Here is a 26,107-nt window from a genome sequence, read left to right on the forward strand (position 1 = left end):
TGAACTTCCCCTCCTTTTTTGAAAAGGCACTCCGTCAAGTATGACCTGTGGTGCCCAGATTGACTGCTTGCTGCCTCTTCTTCCCAAAGATGAACATGTGCAGCCGCAGAGGCTGCTGGGAAGGTGTCCTCAGCCCTCGCCTTGCGGTCCTCTGCCCCTCGAGATGCCTGGCTCCGATGTACAAGAGCCTGGCCCGGTGTGCGGTCCTGCCGTGCACGTGAGATGATGGAGAGAGAGGAACCGTACTGAGCCTCTGAGTGGGCGACTTTAAAAAATGTGCTGCCTTCCCGAAGGAAGACCTGTGCACTGAAACATTCCTGAAAGAGCCTGTAGTTCACATTGAACTTCTTGCTCCCAGCTACCTCTGAAAAATACCAGCACTTCCGTGATATAGAGTGTGCGGCAGTACTTGTGCGGGTTAATGTTTGTTCATTGTATAAACATGGATCCTGCTTCCAAAGGAACAGATAGGATTCGGAGAGAATGAACGCCGCATTGCTGGAGATGTTTTCTCCCCCCACCCCGGGGGGCCTGCTGGGCATGGGGTGCAGATTCTGGCATAGCTCCCAGGTAACCTGGGAGCACATAGCAGAGGGTCCTAGCGAAAAGGTTCGTCACGGAGCTTTTAGAACCGGAAGGGACTGCAGAGGCTCCAGTCACACCTTTGGGACCCAGAATGCGGCAATGTTTTATCCTCGATTTTTCAGGGGATTCATGGCAGGGCCTGGCCAGAACCTGTACTTCCCGAAATGGGTCCGGCCAGAACGCATCCCGTGGCCAAAACTTCCTCCTTGAAGACTTGGGCCAATTTGCTGGAACATATTTACTTCCAAATCATTCTAATCAGCAGTGCTTGATGTTGGGGGCAGCTTCTCCGAACTCAGACTTTAATTGTCTCTGGCTCCTGGAAGCTCTCCCGATGGTAATTTGTGCCAAGCCATCAGAATAATGATGATGGCATTGTCTTATGTTTACTTTAAAGTTGTCCATCCTGGTAACGATCACCTGGCAAAGGAAGAGATTTATTCTGCTGGACATTTGTAAATACCTAGTTTGAATTTAGGACACGGGGTAGTCCTATTAAAACCTGGATCTCAGAGACCTGCCTGAGGGATATATACATGATGAAAGTAACCAGTTGACTTAGAAATGGAGATGACAGAACATCTTTCAGGAAGTGCATGCTGGGTGGGTAGGGTAGGGGTGGGGGTGCAAATAGAAATCGATTCAAGGAGGCCCTGTAACCTTAGAGGTTTTCAGCTGGTTTATAATTTATCTGTAATGGGAAAAATATTTTACCACCGAGATAATATCTTGAGATAAATCTGAAATCACCAGCCATATTATGAATGTGTTTATGGATGTGTGTGAAATGCAGGGAATGAGATTTTTTTTTTCTGTGACTGTAATTTGGTGTGGATAAGATGACAAATAAGCTCTATGCAATAACAGCCCATCTGATATAATGTGTGTAATTTTAAACTTGAAACCATCATGTTTTAGAACTGGAAGGGACCTCAGAGATCGCCTAGCACAAATCAGCTTTCTGATGGAGGGGCTGAATCCTGGAGAAGATGAGTGGCTTTGGCTCTAGTGCCAACTCGAATCCAGAGATTCAGACTGTTGGGTTTGGAGACTTTGTAGAAAAGAAGGCTCAGTATTCACAGATCATTTTTAGTGTTTTACCTTTAGTGGTTTTATGTCATTGCTAATCAGAGCTATAATTGATCAGAGCTGTACTGATCAGAGCCGTACTGATAAGACCCATAACTGATCAGAGCCATAACTGATAAGAGCTATAACTGATCAGACCCGTAACTGATGAGAGCTATAACTGATCAGGCCTGTAATTGATCAGAACCATAACTGATCAGACCCATAACTGATCAGACCCATAACTGATCAGACCCATAGCTGATCAGACCCATCATTGATCAGACCCATAACTGATCAGACCCATCATTGATCAGACCCATAACTGATTTCTTCTGGAAGATGGACCTACTCTTCAGCCCTCTGCATATGTAGATGGATGCTTCATAAAAACACTTTCTGTGACTCCTAATTAAAACTCAATTACGTAAGTTTAGGGAAATTAGAACAAAGTTATTTGTCAACCTCTTCTTTTGGTTGCGCTATTAATGTGGCTTCTTATGACTTCTCGGCGAGCTGACTTAAAGGAATTCAGAGCAAGTCACGTACGCCGTTATTTTGAAAGAAAAACACTGGCTGCTGAAGGGATTGAGTTAATATAGTTTCATATCAGAGCGGTTTCAATAACGCGGTCTAAAGTATTCGTACATGAATTCATTAAGCCTAGATTAGTCTTATTATAATTACTCAAAAAGTAATTCAATTGAAGAGAAAACATTTTAAACGGGTATAAAATACACTGTTCGCTGGGAAGCCAGCCTGTTCTACTTTATCAGCTCCATAAAGTACTGCAGAATTGAACATAACTTTCATAGTATACAGAATGCAATCATAAAAAGTATTATTCCTAAATCTATTTTTTTATGTTCTTTCAGTAGTTAAGGGCTTCATCCCTCTGTGCGGCGAATGAGATAGACTGGGGATGTAATATCATAAAAATGGCAGGGACTCACCAGCTCTGTCCCTCGCACTGCCCCCGAATCAGTGTGGGCTGGTGGTTCTAAGCACGTGCCCTAAGATGGATGTTGGTGGCACATTCCCTAGGAAATGTAGTAGGAAGATACTTCAGGGCTTAAAATAATAATTATTATTTTTTTTTACAACAAAAGACATCTACTGAAGGCCACATGCCATCAGAGGTAAGACAGTGATAGGCAAAGTCGTGGTCTTCATGTCTAACATGATAAAAGGGGAGGAGAAGCCAGGAGCTAGGAGAATGATAGGACTTTACCCGGCCTGGGTCCCAAATGAGACAGAGAAGAAAAAGGATGGAGAGATTCAAGTCCCACCACATTCCAGAATGGGGAATCAGGCCCTAGCCGGTTTGGCTCGGTGGATAAAGCGATGGCCTGTGGACCCGAAGGGTCCTGGGTTCAATTCTGGTCTAGAGCATGAACCTCGGTTGCAGGCTCCTCCCCAGCCAGGGCCCTGGTCAGGGCTCATGCGGGAGGCAACCATTTGATGTGTTTCTCTCACATCCATATTTCTCTCTGTCTTCCCCTCTCCATTCCACTCTCTCTAAAAATCAATGGAAAAATATCCCTGGGTGAGGAATAAAAAATAAAACAAACAAACAAAAGAACAAGAATAGGGAAGCAAGAGGGGCCTGTGTGGCCACAGGCTGCCTGAGCTGTCTGGTTTTGGAGACACAGGAAACTAATCACAGCCCCGTGTGGTGCCATCGAGACCACGTGGGGACTCCGGAGGAGGCTTGGATGCTCGCTGGACGTGCTCCAGGAGAGCACAGGCCTGCACCTGGACAGGAAGGGCTCCTGTAAGTGGTTTGTTGTGTTCAAACTTTACCTAATTTATATAATAAAGTAGCAGAACCCTTTGCCCAGACAAATCCTTCATAGAACCCCACTGCACCCAGTAGAGGTTTTTAATTCCGCGGCCCCCACGCAGTCCCCACCTCTTTTGAGCCCTAGGCTTCCAGGGAGCATGGCTTGAAACACGGATCAAAGCCCGGGGCAGGTGAGCCCCTTACAGGGTGATCTTGAGAAATCATGGCAGGCCCAGAGGAGACAGGCAATGTCAGAGGCGTGAGTGGTGCCGAAATTCAAGGCTGGACCCTGGGTTTCTGGAACTTCTAATCACACCCCCTTAGATCACGGAGGATTGAAGATAGGATGTCATTGGACCACTGATTGTAGAGATGAAGAATAATTCATCTGTAAGGTAATGTTGGAGAATTGCTTAAGAGTTTTTCAATGGCACAGAGCTACGTGATGAGAAGAAGAAATGAAAACGATCATTTTATTTTAGGATTTCCTCTGGTGGTAACTTTTACAGCCCTATAGAAAGTCGCAAAGGTTTTTCAAGTAGTAGGCAACCCATCAATGTTGACTTGTAACGCTACCATTCATAGATGTCTTTCTGAGTACTACTGTGTACTCTTCTCCGTATTACCTCGTTGAGTCTCCGTAGCACTTTATGAGGTAACACAAACGTTCGCTATGGCCATTAGCTCCCTGTTGCTGATGAGAAAAGCGAGGTTTGGGGAGGCTCAGTCATTTGCCTAAGATCACACAGCCAGACCTGGGCCCAACTCTGACTTTAAGACCTGAGCTCTTTGCTACCCTGTTCTATTGCTTATGGTTATAAGAGCAGTAACTTTCGCTGACTGAACATGTACCACAAACCGGCTGCCATGTGCTCACCGAGAGCGTTACACGTATGATCTTGGTTGTCGTTGTGCATTTGGAAAGGTAAGCTTGGTTATCCCCATTTTATACGTGAAGGAATGGGGATCAAGAGGGGTGAAATAGCTAGCCCAGGATCTGAACCTAGTGTTAGACTCCTCAGTCCATGGGCTCTACGCTGATTAAATTACCTGCCTTGACCTTCATGATAGCCCTATGGTAGGGCAAAGCATATCTCAACTGTCCCCGCTTATTAGATGAGAACACAGGCTACTACAAGAGGGCCCCGCCGACTAGGTTTCCACCTCATGAGGAGTCGGGACCCAGTCTTAGGTTATGGGATCCAGTGGCCACCATCATGTGGTGACATGGCACTGGAAGGTGTCTGGGAGAGAAGGAGATAACCCTGCCCTCCCTGAGAAGCCCACCTGCCATTTTTGGGCCTTGGCTTTGTCAATGGGCATCTACTCTGAAGTGCCAGCATTCACCAAGAGGGGAGGCATCCGAGGGACCCTCTTTTCAGCATAGGAAAGAAAGAATCCGCGTCATTCACAGGGATTTGCAGGACACAAAAGCCACAGACTGCATTCTGGTACTCTTCATATCCATGTATAGAACCAGCTGGGCTTGGAAATTTGGTGAGGGGGCCACCTAGCCCATCTTGAAGTTGACTTTGGCTCGTGGTGACCCTGACCCCACTCTAGGAATCAGCATTCATTCCACTCTTCCCTCCCTCTTTTCCTCTGCCCCTGGTTAGTTGGGTCCACAGTAAAAGTTACTGTGCTTTACTGTAAAAGCATTGAGACTTTGCTTTCTCTAGCTCAAACCACAGGAGGACTCACAAGACAGCTGTCTCCCCAGGTGAGAGTTCTTAAATGGGAGTTAAGTGCATGCATTTTCAAGAAACTAAACTCCCCTCATATATAATTTACCCTAGAAAAGAAAGCAAAAGTGAGAGAGTGTATGATTACATTGTCTGAGACCCAGTAGCTTTGCTTCCTCCCGTCTTACGGAAGTCGGGCACACTTTCACGGTTTGGCCTATCTTTAATGCTGTGGGCTAAGTGTGATATGGTAATCATAGTGAGAGCATTCCTGACCATAGTTATGGACTGTGGATCGAAATAGTAAATTATTCGTAGCAGACTGAAGGGGCAATAAGACTGCCATCCAGGTCTGCTCATAAAACAAAGCCATAGATAAATAAAGGAGCACCAACTTACTTAACCCGCGTGGCTCTGCGCACGGCTGATTATTAACCCGGGCGCAGGAGAGGGTCCACCCGGTGGAGTTAAATCATTTTTAAAGAGGTAAACACTGGCCATGTGGATGAGCAATGCTCCAGAAAGTTTTTAATCAGCAGCGTTTAGGAATCCCCCGGCTTAATTGCCATCACTTATTAATACTAATAAATAATCTAGTCTTCTTACTGCCCCTGTCTCTGGAGGACTCCGTGCATTAAACGTCTCTGGGGTGTGAATCTCTCAGCAGGGATGATGGAGGGGGCAGGCATCCTTGATGTTCATTCCTCCTTGAAGAAACTGGACATAGAGGCTTATCTCAAGTCCTTCTTTCCCCCTTTCTCCTTCCCACATCTGTGGTCACTGACTTATACCCGTGGCCTTTCATCTATCTATAGGACCAGCCTGGCTCCAGGGGGTGGGGGTGGGGCTGGAGAACAGGCCTTCTTTGTTCCCCTGAAGGACTGGGCTGCAAGGTTTTCTCCCTGGGGAAGTGAGTAAGAGCAGAGCTTTGTCCGAAGGAGTTCATTTCCTCTGCACCAGTGTCCCTGGAGTGCTCTGGGCGCAACCTGGCTGTGGTTAGAGTGGAGGCTCCCAGCTCTGACTTCCATTTCCGGGGAGAGCATGTTGCAGAAGACCAAAGAAAACCAAAGATGCTTCTAAGAAAAAGGAGGGATACTGTTTAATACGCCGGCGGACTCAGGGAACAGCCTTCCAAATCTGAGTGAAGGGACACGCATGGGGCTTTCCTTTATATCTCCCTCCCTGTGGTCTTTGTCCCACAAACATGGATTATGCTTCCGGTCCTTTTCGCGGGCCTCGCAAGAAGGCCCCCAGGTGTTGGGGGTCTCCAGGCCATATCTGATGGTCTGGCCTGGCGCCGGTGTTAATAACCCTCCCTCCGGGGCAGTGCACTGTTCACAGTAACAGGTTCTGCAAGACCAGTATCTGGGAAGGAGAGAGGGACTTGATTATAGGTTATCAGGAATGTACACTGAGCTTGCTGGCTTGGATTCAGATCCAAGCCCCAAATATCAGGGTTACATTGGAATTAGCCCTTTTTAGCCTTCTCAAGCAGACGAATGGTGCCAAGTCTCCTTCTCCAGTGATTCCCCACAGCCACTGATGGGAACATGTTCCTGCAAATTCTCTAATTTAACCTCCCGGCACCAGCATTGTGGCCCTCAGCAATGAGGAAACTCAAGCTCAGAACATGACTGACTCCCAAGTAGTTCCGAGGGGCTGGTTAGACTAAAAGAAGGTCATATTCCACTGTGAGGTCTTTTATAGGGACTGTTGCCTATGGTTTGGGGCAGTGGTCGGCAAACTCATTAGTCAACAGAGCCAAATATCAACAGTACAACTATTGAAATTTCTTTTGAGAGCCCAATTTTTTAAACTTAAACTTCTTTTAATGCTACTTCTTCAAAATAGACTCTCCCAGGCTGTGGTATTTTGTGGAAGAGCCACACTCAAGGGGCCAAAGAGCTGCGGGTTGCCAACTACTGGTTTGGGAGATGGCGGGGGGTGGGGGGCGGGGGGTGGTGGTGTTGGGCATGAACACCAGTGAATAAGATGGTAAGGGTATTTTTGTGGCTAATATTGTGTGAGGCCCACAATTGGAGGCTTGTGTGTATGGGTGTGTGTGTGTGGGGGGGGGGGAGGTAAAAGGTAGCCAAACAGCACAAAACTTACCGTCTTCTCACTTATTTTCTGCTCTTCTGTCCATGAGTCATTTGAGCCTGGATGGCTGGCTCAGTCGGGGAAAGTCAAATTTTAAAGGAGGAACCCAAGCCATTAGTATACAGAGCAAAGAGCTAAATGATGCTAGAACAAAATGATTTATGCCACAGACTACAAAAGACATAAATTTACAGCGTAAATTACAAGATAACTCATGGGCAAAATTGTTGCAATATTTATACCGGTGTTTATTAAAATTTACATTTGAATAAAAAGGTGCAAATGTCAATGAAGCTGAAAAAGGGTTCCTTTAGAAATCTAAAATAGCTCCTCTGGAAATCCAGAGAGGTTTTTTTGGAGGAGAAGATATGAATAGTATTTGTGTAGATTTGTCTGCTAACACATGGAATACCCCGTGGATTTGGAAGGAATAAGGTCACGACATCCCTGCCCCAATTTCCTCCCTCCCTGCCCACTCGCGGATGCTTTCCAGTGATTCCAATCTGTACTGAATTTCGAAGGACGTGCTCCCTGTCAAAGCCACGGAGAGGAGGGTGAGGACTGTGGACAGATGTCCAGACTGGATCCGTATTGGAAAGCCTAATCATATTTCATGATGTTTCCAAGGTTGGAAATTTTTGTCTGTATTCATTAGAGGAGCATGATAAATCTCAAATTTGTGCTTTGCTAATAGGGATGAGCTTTCGTGCTTCATTAAGATTAAATGAATCTCAGTGTCATCCTGGCTCGGCCTCTGGCACCATGTGTGGCCTTGGGAAGAATCTCCCCCGTCTCTGGGACTCAGGTTCCTTATCTGTAACATGAGGGGGTTGGACCAGGTAGGTGTTGAGACAGACCAGCCCTCTCTCCTTCTCGCTGGTGTGGGAGCATACCACGCCAGGCAGTTAGGACCCACCAGAGTGACGAAGACACTTAGCCCTTGTCCTCAGGCGCTCAGGGTCCACATAAATAACTAATTATAATAGGAGCTGTAATTGCAACGCGCACAAATTACTCAGGGAGCACAGAGGCGGAAACTGACTTCCCTTTCCATGGGGATAGGTTCTGGGAAACCTCGCAGTGGCTATGATGTTTGAAGGCCGGGAGGAGGGCTCCTGCAAGTGAGCAGGCTGGTCAAAGTGGGTGGTGCAGACTCTGTGTTGGAGGCAGCAGGTGCACATGACCGTGGTTTACTGAGGGAACTGTACTTGGTTCTTCGCAGGCTCTGGGCAGTGTCCGGGGATGGGAGGTGAGTGGCTCCTGATGAATGACGGGTTAGAGAATGACATATTGCACATATAAATGGGAGCGGAGTTGACGTCCCGTAAAGGTACCAATATGGGTACCATTTACATCCCAGTTGGTGTTCATGAGTGCGAGAGACTGGGACTGGGAACGTGGAGTCTGGGTCTGGCCTGGGTGGAGGTGTATGGAATAGGAATGAAGCTCCTTAGGAGTCACGTGTGCTCCATTGAAATTAAAACTGCCCCCATAGGTGTTCTGTCCGTGCCGTCTGTCTCACCCACCTGGTCACATTTCACCCACACCATTCATGGGCCGTTGGCTCTCCATGATCTTGTAGGAGCTGATGGTTTAGTGGGGATGGCTGACAACAAATTTAGATGTTGATGATCCAGTGATACAGTTCTTATTTCGTTTTTGAGATGAAAATAACTTGTTTTAAAGTTCAGGTTATAATTGTAAGACATGTTCATTGTTAAACATTAGAACAATACAGAAATGCTTCCATAAAATTAAAAAAATGATGATCTAATTGCCAATGGAATACTATACAGCAGTGAGCATGAATGATCTACTATAGGCTACAGCATGGGGACCCACACTCTCTGTGGAGCAAAGAAGGCAGAATAAATTCACACGGAATCAGTCCATTCATACAAAGTTAAAAAATAGTCAAAGCAAATGTAAGGTGTTAGAAGTCAAGCTAGGGTTCCCCTTAGGGGGGGTGTTGGTGACTGCTTGCTCATATATGCTTTTTGCTAGAAGTGTGGTTCCCAGTGCCAGACACAGTGCTTGGCATATAATAGCCTCACGAGTATTTGTTGAAACAAATTTTTTCACCTTCGATCTAGCATTTCATAGGAAGGTATGGTCTTAGTTGTGAGTTATGATGTGGGGGACTTACACCCATGTTTTGTTTATATGATGTAAAGATTCATAGGCCCTGCCTCAGTTTATACTTCTCTGTGTCCTTGTTGCTTTGTTGTTACTTACAAGCCGGTCCAGGCAGCTTGGTTGTGGCTAAGGAGACAGTTTCTGGAATCCAATAGACTTGGGTTCACTCCTGAGCCCATTACGTTCTTGTCTGTGGTTTAGGATGAGTTACTCAACCTTCCAGACCCTCAGTTCCCCCATCCATAAAATGAGCATGATCACACAGCCTACTCTACAGAGGTGTTGTGAAAGTGAGAGTGTTAAAAATATCAACCACCTAACTTTGTGCCTTTACTACGTCATGGGCAGTGTTCTGAGCCCTTCAAACATCCTCCACAATTTGTTGAATCTTCCCAATACTCCTGTCTACTTGTGGTTTAGAGAATGTCAACCACAGAGTTAGTAAGTATCGAGCCAGGATTCAAGCCAGGGCAGTTTCATGCCAGAGCCCAAGCTCTTAACCACTGCCTCTGAGTTAAAGGAACTACGTACGCGTGGAGTGCTTAAGCAGTCAGCATATGTTCGCTATGATTATCGTCATGGTCATGATCAACTTTATTATTAATTTTTTTTCTCCTCTCTCTCTCCCCGCCCTCCTGCCCTGTTTCTCCTCCCTCCTGGCAGACGTATTTCAGCAAGGTAAGGTCACTACCTTCTGCCTGCTTTCCCGTTGGCTGTGCTGTTTGGGGAACAAGGGTATATAGTCTGTGTGCAGAGGGTCACGGGGCTTCTTATTCTCTCTGGACATGTCACGGGGGCTTTAAGAGGCAAGATGAGGACAGTGGCCTGAGGTGGCCATCCAGCCTCTGGGTCTTCCTCTGGACCATGTTTGGGGGACGGATGGGAACGGGACAACTGAAGCTTGGTCAGGGACGTTGGGGACCCTTCGTGGCTGAGCCCCTGTCAGGGGGCAGGGTCGCTGTAGGACTTGTGATGGGCGAAGAGCATGTGTCTCTGGAGGCGGCCAGGTGGAGTCCCCGTCGCTCAGGGCTCCTGCATCAAGGCCAGCTGAAGCTTGGTCAGGGCTCCCTAGACCGGCTTCATGTGGGCATTTTTTTTGCCAAACAGCCGCGTCACTGTCCTGGAGGTGTGGGCAAGACCACAGCTGGCTGGTCGCTGCATGCCCTCCAACCCAGGCGTCCCCCGCAACCCCTCTGGCTGGGCCTGGGCCAGCAACAGGGCCAGGCAAGGGTGGACAGCGTCTTGTCTGTTTGGCCAGCCAAGGTCATATGCTCTGGGAGCTGGAGTCTGAATGCTCGACCCCGACTGTGCGTGTCCTCGTCCCCATGTAGGATGCAGGGCCCGGGGAGACTCCGGGGCATGACCTTGTTGAACCTGCTAGACCTCCACGCAGGGGGACCGGCCTCATTCCCGTTTTTATCACAGGCAGAAGCCAGTGGGCAAAGTGGCAGGGAATAGCTGTTTGTGTTCAAGCTGGGAGATATGTTGGTAGCACAGTCTGCTGCGTCTTTCTTGAATCCAAGTCTGGCTCAGAAGAGGAGCCTGGTTTAAATATATATCCAGGCTTTCCATAAATAGCTTCCGAATCATCTTAAAGGCCTGCTATTTCCACAACTATTATTTCACCCCCGACAGGCAGCACGTGCTACGGGAACGCCGGCCTGCTCTCCCTGATAAAAGCGCAGTTGTGGGTAACAGTGAGGGGACTGTGGCGTTGTCTTTTAAGAGTCTACAGTCAGAGACCTGCTTTTATAAATAATTCATAAATCCCAGCAAGCTACAACTAATATGTTCCATTTGGCTAGAGACTAACGGATGAGCAAAACTGAGAAGGAGCCGCGCCCGTTCACATCATAAAGGGGTCGCCATTGGGGTCCTTGGCTGCAGTTGCTTATTTTTTTTTTTTTCCTGGACAGATTGGGAGCTTGGTGGGACACTCTGGGAGGGAGGTGGGTTGTTTCCTGTGGACCAGACCGCCAGCACTGCCCAGTGCTGAATGGCATGTCCCCTTTCGAGGCACAAAACGCTTGCGTTTCGACCGTCTTTCCGGAGCGTGTGAGCGTCCCTGGTTGTTGTCATCGGCATAAAAAATGGCCTATCAGACCGCCTCTGTCAGGTTTGCCTTCTTTTTAAATCCGTCATGCTGTTTGATGGATGGCATTTGCCTGTCAGGAACAGTGATATGCAGAGCAAAAGTTATAATCATCTCCAAATCACTGGCTGGCGAGGCCTAATAGCATCTTCCAGAGACGGAAGCTGCCAGCCACCCAGTGCCCTGCACGCTGGCAGGTGGCAGTCCCCTTATAAGATACTAGAGGCCCAGTGCATGAAATTCATGCATGGGGGGAGGGGTCCTCTCAGTCCAGCCTGCACCCTCTCCAATCCGGGACCCCTCGGGGATGTCCAATCCCCGGGATCGGGCCTAAACAGGCAGTCGGACATCCCTCTCACAATCTGGGACCATTGGCTCCAACTGCTCACCTGCCTGCCTGCCTGCCTGCCTGTCTGATCGCCCCTAACTGCCTCTGCCTGCCGGCCTGGTCGCCCCTCACTGCCACCCTGCCCCGCGCTCCTCCCCCACCCCCGCCTGCCTGCTCAACCCATGCAGCCTGCTATTCGGTCATTACTGTGAGGGCGTCCTGACCAATTTGCATATTAGCCTTTTATTACTATAGATTTCTAGGATTTCCAATGGAGAGAACGGAACTGGCACTTGTGAATTATTTACATGGCACCGGCCTTGGGGGATCCTTTCGTATGGAGAGACTTTCTCTGAAATGATGGCAAAGGACGTGCCAGCCGGTCCCCCCTCCTTTTCCTTTGCTTCTGGCCATTGTCACTGTGAAATTAATGCTCAGTAAAATGTGACCATAAAAATATACCAGTGACAGTCGCACCGGGCCAAGACAAAAGGTTCTGTGTCTCACAGACAATCCAGAACACAACTCCGCGACATCTTCCAAGATTGCAACTCTGTCCCGGAATTGGGCCGTTCACTTGAAACCTGGGGGCCCTGAATTGAACTGGAAACAAACCACCAGACAACCACGTGGCTTTAGATGAACAGAAGCCACGGGGCAGTAGTCTCTGCAGCCTGTCCACACAGGGCTGTGGGCGTCCAGGCCCCGCTGGCTTCGGCTTGTCCAAGGATGCCTGGGCGGTCAGGGGAGCGGAGATGCTGCTCTGAGAGTGTGTGCTTCTGGCAGGGAGTGTGTGCATGAGAGCAGCCCGTGCCTGTTTGGGCCGCTGTGCACCAGGGCAGGCAGGAGAGGGAAGCAGGCTCGCCCGTCGACAACATCAGACATTCTCGGAGGAAGCCGAAGTTACTGCCTCTGGATTGCATTACCTTTTATTTCACTGCAGATCAATCTTGTTATGGCAGGTGACAGTGTAGCAGCTGCTGCGGGGCCTTTCTCTGCTGCATCCGTGCTGTGTGCTCTTTTGGTTCTTTCATCTGTAAATGCCTCTCGCTGTGCCCGTTGGACCCAGGGCGTGAGGACTGTCAAGGACAGGGGACCCACAGCTGGGCCTGGGGAATGTAGACGTTCCAGGACCACGTTTTCAAAGAGCCTCTGTCGACCCACATTCCCTGTTGTCCACAGAGCTCATAGCCATTGGATGGCTCTCAGGAGTCCCAGAGTGCCGTAGAATTGCTCTTCGCCATCTCAAATGCAATTGAAAACGCTCTGTGTGCACACGTGTCTAGAATCTCGAGTGGTAGAGCACTTCCATACCAATCCTTTCATAATGCAGCCAGGGCCACACACGTGCCTCACTTGAACTTGCTGAAGCACCTTTTGAATGCTCTTCCACGGGCTCAACCTTGATTCTGAAATGGAACAGAAACTGAGCAAGCGGCCTGGAAATCAAGCGGTGCCACTCAGCAGGGTGTTTGAGAGCATAAGTGGGTGCAGCATAAAGACTGCGCCATTGAGTTAATTCTCTGCTCTTTCCCGTGCGCTGAAGTCCCTTCTAGACTCTGAGCACGAAGAGGTACAGCCTCTCCTCTCCCTCCGTCCCCACCTGCAGCTGGGATCTTGCTATTGGAGAGATTTTTCGTCCAGCCCAAGTAACTTTTGATTGCACTGTCTATTTTACAACCAGTCACTGCCAGGCACCCTCTGGGCCGTGAGGATGAGAGAGTAGACAAGACAGCAAATGCCCTGTTCTCGTGGAACTCACAGTCTAGCTCGGGGAACGTGGGTGCCAAGTGTGCAGATCAATCAATTCTAGCCTTGGCTGGTTTGGCTCAGTGGATAGAGCATTGGCCTGCAGATCAAAGGGTCTCGGGTTCAATTCTGGTCAAGGGCACGTACCTTGGTTGCAGGCTCCTCCCTGGCCCAGGCTTGGTCGGGGCATGTGCCGGAGGCAACCAATGGATGTTTTTCTCTCCCATGGCTGTTTCTGTCTGTCTTTCCCTCTCTCTTCCACGCTCACTAAAAATCAATGGAAAAATATCCTCAGGTGAGGAGTAACAACAAAAATAAATATTCTAGAGCAGTGGTCGGCAAACTCATTAGTCAACAGAGCCAAATATCAACAGTACAACGACTGAAATTTCTTTTGAGGGCTAAATTTTTTAAATTTAAACTTCTTCTAATGCCACTTCTTCAAAACAGACTCGCCCAGGCCGTGGTATTTTGTGGAAGAGCCACACTCAAGGGGCCAAATAGTCACATGTGGCTCGCGAGCCGCAGTTTGCCGACCACTGTTCTAGAGGGATACTTGTGATGAAGAAAGTATCACAGGGCAGCGTGCTGGAGGCTAGGAGGGCCACTTTCGATGGGGTGGCCAGAGAATGACAAGAAGGACCAGCTATTGGAGGACATGGGGCCCAGCAGGGGGATGTGCGAGGGCACAGCGGTTAGGCCGAAACACCCCGATGTTCCAGGACCGGAAGGAAGCCCAAGTTGCTGGGCTTCTGTGTGTGTGGAGAGAGTTGTGTGCAGGGAACAAGCAGAGGGGAGCAGGAGTGGCCGTTTGGGGACTGGAGGAAGGAAACGGTGGTGAGTTTTAAACGTAAGAGTGACCTGGTCTATTTACACTCAACACCGCCAAGCTGGTGGCTGTCAAATGCACAAGAACAGTGCGTGAGACGTTAAACCAGGACCAGAACTGAGCACTGAACGGGCTCAGACCGGACCGGGCTGGGCCCTGCCCCCAGGCCCTCATTGCTCCCCTCCTGGGACTCTGCCATCCTGGGCAGTGGGACCCCCCCCCCCCCCCCCGCCGGCGGCCCATTCCCAGCAGCTGGCTCTGCTGAGCCCCGCACTTTCTGCTCGCTTTGCCTGCAGGGAGCCTTGTGCCCGTGACTTACACCTCCCCTCCTGGCAAACGATGCTCACCGAGGGCCTCGTTAAAATACTCCTATATGTGTGTTTAGGTTGTAAAAAGCCACTTCTCTCGAATACGTACACACATGTGTATCATATGTATGACAGATTCATACAGATGTATGTTAATAGGCGTAGGAGACTTCCGTTTGGCTCCCAGTAGGGGTGCTGCCGCTGTGGGGAGCTTGGCCCAGTGGCTTGGCCCTGTGGCCCGGTTTTCCCATCTGTGAAACGAGAGGCGGGGACCCCTGGGCTTCCTGCTCACGCCGCAGCTTCTGGATTTGCCTCCAGAGTGTACACGCACAGCCCCCACCACAGGTTTTGACGGGGTGGGAGAGGCTCTCCTGGTGGCTGAGAATCCAGGTTGAAAGAATTGCGATTTCAGATGTGTAACTTACTCACTTGGCCACTTGGAAGTCCCAGCTCTTTCCCACGTGGGTGAATACTGGCACCCACGATGGAGGGCACTGCCTTTTCTCATTTGAACAGAAAAATCAATCATCGTTTGGTTCCTGGCAGTCCAGCCAAGCCTGTTAATTGCTGGGGTGGGCGGTGGTGACAGGGACCAGCGCCCTTCAGAACCTGCTTGACGTGAGCTCTTCTGCGTATTTCGGATGTATCGGCTGGACTGCTGGGGCGGGAGCTGAGGTTTTCCCAGCCACTTCCGCAAACCCATCTGTTACAAAGATCTGACCCTGTAGCCACGAATTATGGTCCCTCTGGTAATGTCGTAGACTGTGAAATATTGTTTTCTTCATGAGTGTGGGATTTGCGGGAATAAATTAAAGCTAGTGTTACCATTTCCAGGTTAAAAAAAAAAAAATCCACGTTGTCATCTGATGGTAACTAGCAAATGAGAAAAACGCGTTCACCATTTTTATGGTGGCCAGTGGTCGGTCCCCTGGACTCATTTCCTGGGTATGTATACCACCCCGCGTTTGTCCAGAGTCAGTAGAATATTCAGAGTCATGTAGGAAACACATCCATCTTTCCAGCACAAACGGAACAACATCGCCATTTAATTTTACTCAGATTCACTTTGTGTGCGTGCGGGATGTATGAGGAAAAAGATAACCACGTTTAAGTAATCGCATTCTCTGCGATGCTTATCACATTCCCTGGGGGCTGTGCAGGGCCGCCCATTCCATGCCAGGTTACCTTGGGGTGGGCTTCTCCTTGTAGCACGTTCACTGTGTACCCACTCTCATCACAGGACGTGGGTTTGGGGTGTCAGAGCCTCTCCTCCCAGTATCTTGAGTTTCAAAATTGCGAGATCAGCAAAGCGGGAAACTTTTAGATTCCTTTGCTGAGCATAGGAAGAGCAGTTTGTCTTTTTAAAATTTTATTTCATTGGAATGATGATGATGATGGTAATAATAATGATAATAATAATTTAATGATAATACCGACATTTTTATGCCTCCTGTATTCCAGGCATTGGGGCAGGCACTTCATGCATATTTTTTTCATTGAATCTGCCCCCACATTTTTATGAAGTAGGTATTACAACCAATAACCCCATTTTACAGAGGAGAAAACTGAGGCACAGAGTGAAATCGATACAATGATGGTTATAGAAGTAGTGAGTGGTAGAGCCAGGATTTTTTTTTTTTTTTTACTTGAGAGACTTTATTCTACAGAACAGTTTTAGACTTTTCAGGAAGAATTATGAAGACAGTACAGAGAATTCCCACATACCCCACACCTCGTTTTCTCTGTTATTAATCTTACATCAGTATGGTACATTTATTAAAGCAATGACCCGGCGTTGATTCATTATTATGAACTGAAGTCCATAGCTTATTTCGATTCCTTTAGTTTTTACCTAATGACCCCTTTCTGTGCTGGGATCCCATCCGGGTTTCCGGGTTATCACAACACACTTAGTTGTCATGTCTCCCTCGGCTCCTCTGGGCTGTGACAGTTTCTAAGACTTCCCTTATTTTTGAAGACTTTGACGGTCTGAGGAGTACAGGTGTTTTGAGGGTTACATTATAGGACGCCCCTCTCTTGGAATTGGCCTGATGTGTTCCCCATGATTAGAATGAGGTTATGGGTTTCGGGAAAGATCATCCCACTCGCATCACACATCCAAGGCCCCTCCTATGCACATGACCTATGCTAATTGATGTTGACCTTCACTGCTTGGCTGAGGCAGTGTTTGTGAAGCTTTTCCACCGCAGAGTCCCTTATCCTCCTGCACTTTCCCAAGGAAATCTCTGCAAAGCCCACCCTGAAGGCGTGGGGAGTCATGCTCCCTCCAGCTCATCGAGGGAACAGCGTGTGCCTCAATTACTCTGTGTGGGAGATTTGGCCCTTAGTCCTCCTTTATTACTTTCTGCAATCATTTATTTAGGTCAATATGGACCTGTGGATATTCACTTTCTATGTTGGGTTATAATGCAGTACAGTTGTATGGATTTGCTTGCTTTGGCAACGAGGAGCTCTTACCCAGCTTTGTTCTAGCTTTGGCCATTGGGAGCACTTTTTGCTGGTACCTTGTGGCCTGTCCATTCTTTTTTAAGCACTTCTGCAGTACTTCCTGACATGACAAGAAGCTCCAGGGTCATCTTGGATAGCTCCCACCTCCATCCTAGATGCATGCATTTCTCTAGTTCAGGCGTCCTCAAACTACGGCCCGCGGGCCACATGCGGCCCGCCGAGGACATTTATCCGGCCCGCCGGGTGCCGCTGCCTGTCCTGCTTAGCAGCCGACTCATCCCGGGCCCGCAGTGCGCATAGGAATTTGTTCATAGTTTTTTTTTTTTTAAACTATAGTCCGGCCCTCCAACGGTCTGAGGGGCAGTGAACTGGCCCCTGTTTAAAAAGTTTGAGGACCCCTGCTAGGAGTTCTGGCTACTTTGATTGGAGAATGATATTAGAAACCAAGATATAGGTGCCAGGTGTGGTTGTTGCTACTGGAGTGTCATTTCTGTTAAGCCCTCTCAGCTGACCGAGCAAAGAACTATACCTGTGTATACGAACCTGTGTGTAAGTGCATATTCACAAGTATTTCTAGATGTAACCAGGTGTATCTATAGTTAGTTAGGCGTGAGCTCTTCCTGATGTCTCTCACTTCTATCCATTACCACATGGATCCTTCTGGCTTCCTCCCCTGGCTTATCTGTGCATCCCCACTCCCAAGGTGAGATAAATGAGTTTGGAGTGTGACTGCCGGTACTGCGGTATGCCCACCTGACGCCTGAAGAAAGGCTTTCACCCAGCCCTGCGTGACAGTCACAGATCCTCGACCCTTCTGAGTCCCAACAGGACTGCCCAGGTGCAGAGGGCGAGTTTATTGGGTACCTGTCGTAGTCAGTTTCATCTGCTCTAACAAAATACCATACAGTGTGGGGGCTCAAGCAGCAATCGTTCATTTCTCATGGTTCTAGAGGCCAGAAGTCTTAGATCAAGGTGCTGGCAGCCTTGGTGTCTGCTGAGAGCCGCCTCCTGGTTCATAGGTGGCTGTCTCTCACTGTGTCCTCACATGGCGGAACGGGGAAGGAGCTCTCTGGGGTCCATTTGTAGGGGCACTAATCCCATTCATGAGGGCTCTACTCTCCTGATCTGACCATCTCAGAGGTTCCACCTCCTAATGTCATCACCATGGGAGTCAGGATTTCACATGTGAACTTGGAGGGGACACGTTCAGTCCATCACAGTGCCTTTCTGCTTACTCACCAGGCCCGGCTTGCTCTTGTGACTTCTCAGCCGGTTCTAGCTCCACAAGCTTGTAAGTGGATTTGCACGAGCCGAGGGCATGGTGCCTTGTTGGGGAGCCAAGACATTTGCACTTTCTGGGCAGGCCAGGGACACAACTGATCAGTTTATAAGCTTCCACGGTTGAGCGCTTAAAGCCCCCTACACCATCCTTCGATTGATTACTGCTCGTTGGGGTCCAAGACAGACCTATTCCTTAAGTCGCTTAGTTTGTCCCGGGGACTGATTACGAGGCTGTGAATGTTTCCTGCTTGCTTGGCAGGAGGGTACATGGGAGGCTGAGCATGTTTATCCATTTGGGTTGGCACCACCTGCCCATTTCCCCCGCTTCCTCTCTCTCATATCCTTTCCCAGATGCCTGGGCTGGCGCACTGTCCCCTCCAGGCAGAGAGGATGGTCTCCCAGGGAGGCCTGCCTGTGATGGAGACACTCACCAGCCGGCCGATGGGGGTGCCTGTGGAGACAGGCGGTGCCCATTTGCCAATGCCCTCTGGTATCTCTGGTGCACCTGGTCCCCTCCAGGCCAGCAATCAGGGAGTGGGGGGGCTCTTGAACCCCATGATATCAGGGACCTCCACTCCTGTTGTTTTGGGGGCCTGGTTTGCTGGAAGCCACAGAACATTACAAACAATTGTAGTTGATTCAGTCAAATGTTTGGTTGGTAGATGAAGCAATCTTTTGGGAAGCATTTTGCGAGTTGATAGAAATTTGTTCTTTGGACTTGACAGTTGGTTTGATGGCATGTTCCCAGGCTGTTGGCTAGATGTGGGCACTCATTGAAAAGCAGATTCTTCTAGGGGACACTAGGCCAGACCTTAAGCCTTGCTCCCCCATAGTTTCTGGAACCCCTTCCCCCCATCTCATCCCATTCATCACCATAGGCTCTACCAGATTAATCCCTGTTCTTCCAGATGTTCATCCCCACCTCTTTGCCTTTGCATGGTGTTGATTGCTCTTTGTGGAATATTATCTCCTCTTTTCAGCAAACCTTGTCCTGCTCTGTACCCCGCTGTCAGAAAAGTACCCGGACTCTGCCATCGTGGTGGCTGGCCCAGGGGTGGGTGCTGCAGGCCCTCAGCCTGATGCTGATGCCTCCCGTGTGTGTGAGAAGCAGACTCTTGCTTCCACACAGTCCTCTGATGTCTTGTTACTATGACATGCACACCACTGGGACAACATTTTACCTGGAAATCATTGAGAGAGACCCCCTCTAGTTCCCCTCCTGGATATGCCTGCTCCTGCTTACTCTTCAGCACTCAGTCTAATTCCCCTCTGCCAGGTCACCCCGACTCCCTCCCACCCGTCACATGGGGAACTCTGCCTTCCACTCCGCAGTTGCCCATCCCCTTCTCATGCCTCCATCAGGACTTCTCTCACGTTGTTACAATGACCTGTTTAATCCTTGGCCTCACCACACCACGCTGAGCTCCCAGAGAGAAAGAATCTTGTCTTTTATTTTGAATATTTAGCACTAAATGCAGTGCTTAGTACATAGTAGGTACTCCGTAGATGTTCAATGACTGAAAGTGGACATGAAATAAGGCTCAGAGGAATGAACATTTTGTGCATGGCTGGTGTGTGTGTGTGTGTGCGTGCGCGCACTCATACACATGCATGAGGACTGTACATGTGTCTTTTATGTTTGACAGTCTAAGTTCTGTAACAAAGTGGAGATGGAATGCTGGCAGTGTAATAGATGCTCGTGTTATTGTCCATCTTGTTTCCCATCCTTGAGTCCTGAAATCTTTTTCCATTTCGTGCCTTCACCACCATTTGTTGTTGTTGTTGTTTTGAAGGACAGTATTTGGACCTAGAATGAGTCAGCAAGCATTCAACTGCTCGGGTTTGTGCAAGGCATGGGCAGGAGCATGGGAGATTTAGCAGACACTGCCCTTACCTTTCAGTGGCGCTGTCCTCTCCCAGTGCAAGAGGAACTCACAGAGGACTGGGGTCCCTGGGGAAGGGATCGTGCCCTGGGAGAGGGGGTTTTGAAGGAGGCAGAGGTCTGAGTGGGCAGGACAAGGGCAGGCCCCGGGGTGGGTACAGTGTGGGAAGGACAGTCTGAATGGAGATGGAGACAAATACAAGCAGAGTGCTGTGTTCATGGGCTGTTGAGGGTGCCTTAACCTCACAGGCTGGGTGTTGGGATTCAATGGACCTGGCTATGAAGCCTTCACAACCTGTTGATGGTCAGACACCTCTTGTGACCCCCCACACTCCCAGTATGACTGAAAAGATTTTATCTACCAAATGAATGGTATTGGTTATTGAGTTTTCCCATTTTTTTTATTACTCATTTTATTACTTCTTTTGCTACTCAAGGGTGACCAATCAGCCAATCAGCATTCCTGATCAGCACAGTGAATGTTATGCTCTGAGTTGATGAAATTCCAGTCCATCAAAAACCCAGCTTGATGTTTTAGATAGCTTGAGCAGTGGTGGTGAGGTTATTTTAAAATCTAGGCAGCAAAGTTTAGTCTTGGTCTAGGAAGGTCAGGAAAGCTATTACAGCTTTTTGAGCCGAGAGAGAGCATGCGCTGTGCTCACAACAGAACCGAGCTGTAGGCTGGCGGCAGAGGATACAGACGGCCTCTGCTTGCTTAGCATGTGCCAGGCACACGCATGAACTCACTTTCCCCCCAGAATAATCCTAGGAGGCTCATCTATAGGATCTATCTCCACATTTATCCCCATTTTTCAGATGCTGAACTCGATCAGAAAGCTTAAGTAGTTTTTCTTTACAGAAGGTCTCCCAGCTAGTGAAGGGCCCAGTCTGAGTTCACACCCAGGCAGTTGGACTTGGTCTGAATTCTTAATGACCACATCACACAAGTCGTCTTGGAGGGACCAGGAGACTGAGATGGGCTCACCGATGGGTAAGATAGACAGTGCTGTGATCAGGCAAGAAATCCCGGCCCAAACCCAGAGCAATGGAAGCATATGTTCAACCAGAAAACTTGTGTGCAGTCTTTAGAGCAGTAGCCCAGTTCGTTGCCTATCCACAGGAAGGAGAAAGGACCAACTACTATAGTATTCACATGGAATGGAATGCTACTCAGAAATAATGAGAAGCAAAATGTTGATACACACAACAGCACGAAGGGACCTCAGGAACATTATGCTACTGAGGACACCCTGTGTGATTTCATTTCTACGAAATTCTTAAAACTAATCTGTGGACAGAACTCAGCATGTCGGTCGCTTCTGGGAAAATGGGAGTGGAGATTGACTTGGAGGGGGAAAAGGGGAACTTTCTGGCTCATAGTAATTCTGTCGTGACAGGCTTTGGCCTATACAGGTGTATGCATTTGTTAACACTGAGAGACTATGCCCTTAAGATTTGTGCATTTCACTTACGTAAATTTTACCTTAAAAGGAAAAAAGACCTACAAACTAATATTGAATTCTGGTTCACGATGTGCACCCTGAAGCATTTAGGGTTGAGCATACTGACGTCTACAGTATATTTTGAAATGCATCTAAACAACAAAAAATGGATTGATGGATGGGTAGAGGGGTGGATAAATGGATACATATGTGGAAAAGCAGGTATAGTACCATGTTAATGGTGAATGTAAGTGGTAGGTGTGTGGGTGCGCATTGTAAATTCTTTCAACTTTGCTATGTGTTTGAAATCTTCGTAATAAAATGTTGAGGGGAAAAGAAGAAATCTCCGCTGGGGTCCTTTCTATAGACAGAGAGCGTGTGGCCAGGGAACCGTGAAGGCACAGGCCAGGCAGAGGCCGGACGGCGCCCGAGAGACAGGGCCTGGGCTGCGGCTGCAGGATCCAGCTGAGGGGGCTCCAGGGGCTCCAGGTGAGAGGTGGGTGGAGAGAAGGCTCTGGACCCGCTGCCAATTTCCTGGGGCCACTGTTACACTGCCCCCAACTCGGTGGCTCAAAACAACAGGCGTTTGTGCTCTCCCAGTGTTGGAGGCTAGAAGTCTGAAATCAAGGTGTGGGCAGGGCCTCCTTCTCTCTGCAGGCTCTAGGGGAGGACCCTTCCTGGCCTCTTCCAGCTTCTGGAGGCTTCCAGCAAGCCTTGGCTGCCCTGGGCTGTGGCTCGATTGCTCCAGTCTCCTTCACCATCACGTGGCCTTTTCCTCTCTGTGTCCCCTCCTCATCTCGGGAGGACACCAGTCATGCGTGGATTTAGGGCCCACCTATTCCAGGATGACCTCATCTTAACGTAGTGACGTCGGCAAACACCCTGTTTCCCAATAAGGTCACATGCTGAGGTTCGGGGTGGACAGGAATTTGGGGGGACACTCTTCAACCGTGACAGGGGACCAACCAATTTGAGGGTCCCAAAATGAGGAGAGGGCCTTGTGGGTGGAGGCCTGGGGCAGGGGAGAGAGTAAAGGGCTGAGAGATGGAGGAAGTCCTGAGAGTGGAGAAGGAAGTCCGTTTAATTTGGTAAGAGCAAGAAACGGGGCTTGGGAGAGAAGAAAACAAGTCGGGTAGGTTTCCCAGGAAAGGCTTCTCTATCCATTTATCTCCTGAATATCTTAAAGAATTAAAATGTAAATCTCAGAAATTAAATCCACGGGCCAAGTGTACACAGAGGAGGCTTTTGCAGAAGAAACAATGTGGTTCGTTTTCCCCTACTAAACAGCCGTGGTGGGAAACGGCGTCGGCAAGCACAGGTTTTATTCGAGACGGATTAAGGTTGGTGATGAGGGAATCTCAGCAGGATTGCAGGTGCGGTTCTTCTAAGCCCACCAAAGTTCAGCTCCTTATCTGAGGCTTATCCAAACCCGAGGCAGCCTTTTAGGCCGGTGTGGAGGCTAGGGACCTCCAGCCGCGGAAAGCTAATATCCTGCATCAGGAAACCACCTGCGTGGGGAGGGGGGGGGGGGGGCGGGCGGCAGAGGCCTCCACATGAATGCGCTCTCAGAACACAGGCCTGCTGTGGTTTGGGGCTTCCTGGGCTTGGACCACCCACTCTGTGTGGTGGGCGGATTACAAGTTCTGCCCTTGGAGCCCCCGAGAAGGAGGTCGTGCATCCTTTTCTGCTTTCAGTTCTCACATCGGCTTCTGAGATCTGGCCCCAGGCAGGCCCTGGTTTTGCCTCCCTCACTCACCTCCCTCACTTACCTCCTCAGGCCTTCGTTTGGACTCTTGGACCCGTCATCCGAGCATCCTCGGGCCGCAGGGCTCTGGAAGGTTCCCCCTGTCGCAGGCTCCTCATTGTTGGGCAGTCACCTTCTCAGAGCCGCCTTCCCTGGCCACCCTTGCGAAAGCTTTGCACCCCCCAGACACTGTCCCCCATTTCCTCATGTCATTTCTTCATCGCGCTTGTAAATGGTTTCAGTTCATGTCCAGCTGGAACCGCAGACTGTGACCTTGTTTGGAAATAGAGATGAAATTGTCCTAGATTTAGGGTGAGCCCTGAAAACAGGGACAAGTTGCCTTTATAAGAAGAAGGAGAAGACCAAGCGAGACCTAGAGAGAAGGCCACCTGGACACGGAGGCAGCGGTTGGAGTGATGCTGCTATAAGCCAAGGAACGCCGGAAGCCACCAGAATCTGCAAGAGGCCAAGGAGGATTCTCTTCTAGAAGCTTTAGAAGGAATCGAGTCTTCGTTATTGTAACCTTCTGGCCCCAGAACTGTGAAAGAAGACATTTACAAAATTTTAAGCCACTAAATTTGTGGTCCTTGGTTGGAGCAGCCCTGAGAAACCAACACTTATTACTGTCTGAAATTACTTTCTTCATTTTTCTTTAATTTTTATTTTTTTGCTCACCTGTTCGTGGCCCTCTCTTCAGCCAGAATATAAACCCATTGGATGCAAGGGCCTCGCTCTGTTTCTAATCCCTACCTCCAGGGTCTAGAGCAGCGCCAGGCACAGCACACTTGCTCAGTAAATACTTGCCCAGTTAATGGAACCTGTGAGATAAGAATTGTTGTTTTGATCTCTGGTAATGAAGCTGACACCCAGGGAGGTTGCTTAACTTCACGTGCCCTATTTGGAAGAGTCAGGATTCAGACTCAGGCCTTCTGGTCCTCAAGTTCAGGTTTATTTGACCACGTCACAGCAGCGTGGTTGCTATTTTGAAAGAATTATTTTTAGTATCTTTACAATTCATTTTGAGTTGCATCCCCGCCTCCCCCAGTGTAGTTTTACACCTTACAAGTGGGCACCGGAACCCTTCCCAGGAGGACTGGTTAGTAGCCTGTCCTGGGGAAGGAAGTCCTCGCAGGCAGGGAGACACGCAGCCTGCTGGCCCAGCAGCTCCGCGAAGACTGCAGTCTCCTGGGGCCTGTCCGTGGAGGAGGGAACCGGATGCTGCCCGCACCTCCACAGGAAGGATGTGCATCTGCAAACAGCCTGGGGGAGGACTTACCGCTCAGATGGATTGTGACCCTGAGGGTCACTGCTCTTCTCTTCTCCCCCCAAAGGGGAAAACACCTGAGTTTGATTTCCCCCTGGATACTCGAGCACATCTGGTGCACTCATTAGATTTTATGGGGCACCTGCAGTGGGGCTTGGGGGCGGTCATCTTGCCGATTTGATTCCTGATGAATCCTTACTGTCTACCCTTCACTCTCTCCTCTGCTTCTCCAGCTAAATTAATTTAAATCAGTTATCCCTTTTGGCCCCCTGGAACTTTTTGTACCTGATTTTTCACTCGTCTACCCTAGAGACTAACAGAAAAGCTTCCCTCGTTCACTCGCTTTGTCTCACTCTCTCTCTCACCACAGCATTTTCACTTCGGTGTTTTGTTTTGTGTTGGTAAATAATGTACACACGGACAATGGTTTATTGAAGAAGTATGTTTTGATGTGCAAGTGTGACTGCTTTAGCTCCTGTGGCCCACAGTGCTGTGTGGCTTCCGATTTAGTTCCCAAAGCAGATGTACAAGACATCTATTAGCATTACACTTGTTGCTGAAGGGAGCTACCGTCAAAGTATGTTTATATAAAACTTGTCTTTCTCCTAGTCGCAACTTATTTTAGGGGTAAATAAATAAAGTTTCTTTTGTTCTTAAGGGAAAAAATGGTATCAGCATAGGTTTTCTAATATTCTCTGCTGGTGCATGTCTTGGTTATATAGGATGAATCTGGCTTGGTTATATAAGGATGAATCTGGCTTTTGGAAACAAGCTAAAGGTTAAAGTTCATTTTACTAATTAAGGTGAGCAAGTCAGCCGGCATGGTACTGCTAATGTAGATCAAAAGTAGGATGTGGCGTTAGGGTTAGCAGAATGGCTTTCCTGTGCTCTCCCCACTACACTACAAGCTTCTTGTGGGCGGGACCCATCTTAGTCATCCTTTTCTCTCCAGGGCCTGCTACACAGTAAGTATTGGGTGGATATTTGAATGAATGGATGGGTGGGTGGGTGGTTGACTAAGAGCCTTACAGTGAAGGCAACTCTGAAAAAGAACTTGCCATAGAATGTAGAGAAATGATCATGTACGTGACCACCCTGAAGGTACCTAGCAACGTTCTGTTCTGTAAGGAGGCCGCTGGTTGTGTGTGGTCATGGCTTACGTGCTGGAGTTGACCAACAGTGATAGTAAATCTTTGTCTTTTCTTACATTTTCCACATCCACTAACGTGTGGTTGTTCTAAAATCTAGAAGAAGGATAGCTTCAAAGTAGAAAATTCATAGCTTAGTAGACTGCCATTCAGAGGCCATGGGGGCTTTTTTTGGGCATCTCACCTAACCAGAGAGAGAGAGAGAGAGGGAGAGAGA

The 26,107-nt window shown here is 48.8% G+C and overlaps 1 protein-coding gene across 2 annotated transcripts in view; it reads left to right on the forward strand.

The window, feature by feature from the left end:
• Positions 1-26,107, forward strand: part of GFRA1 (GDNF family receptor alpha 1) — a 194,544-nt gene that overhangs the window by 48,489 nt on the left and 119,948 nt on the right. The window contains exon 5 of one of the 2 annotated variants that reach the window (XM_080642810.1): positions 10,018-10,032. The exons of the other annotated variant lie outside the window; for it this stretch is intronic. Within the exon in view, the coding sequence (XP_080498936.1) occupies positions 10,018-10,032 (15 nt within the window). The remainder of the gene's footprint in view (positions 1-10,017; positions 10,033-26,107) is intronic. 2 annotated transcript variants of the gene reach the window in all.

This window comes from Plecotus auritus, assembly GCF_963455305.1.
Source record: "Plecotus auritus genome assembly, chromosome: 9".
Classification (NCBI taxonomy): Eukaryota; Metazoa; Chordata; class Mammalia; order Chiroptera; family Vespertilionidae; genus Plecotus; species Plecotus auritus.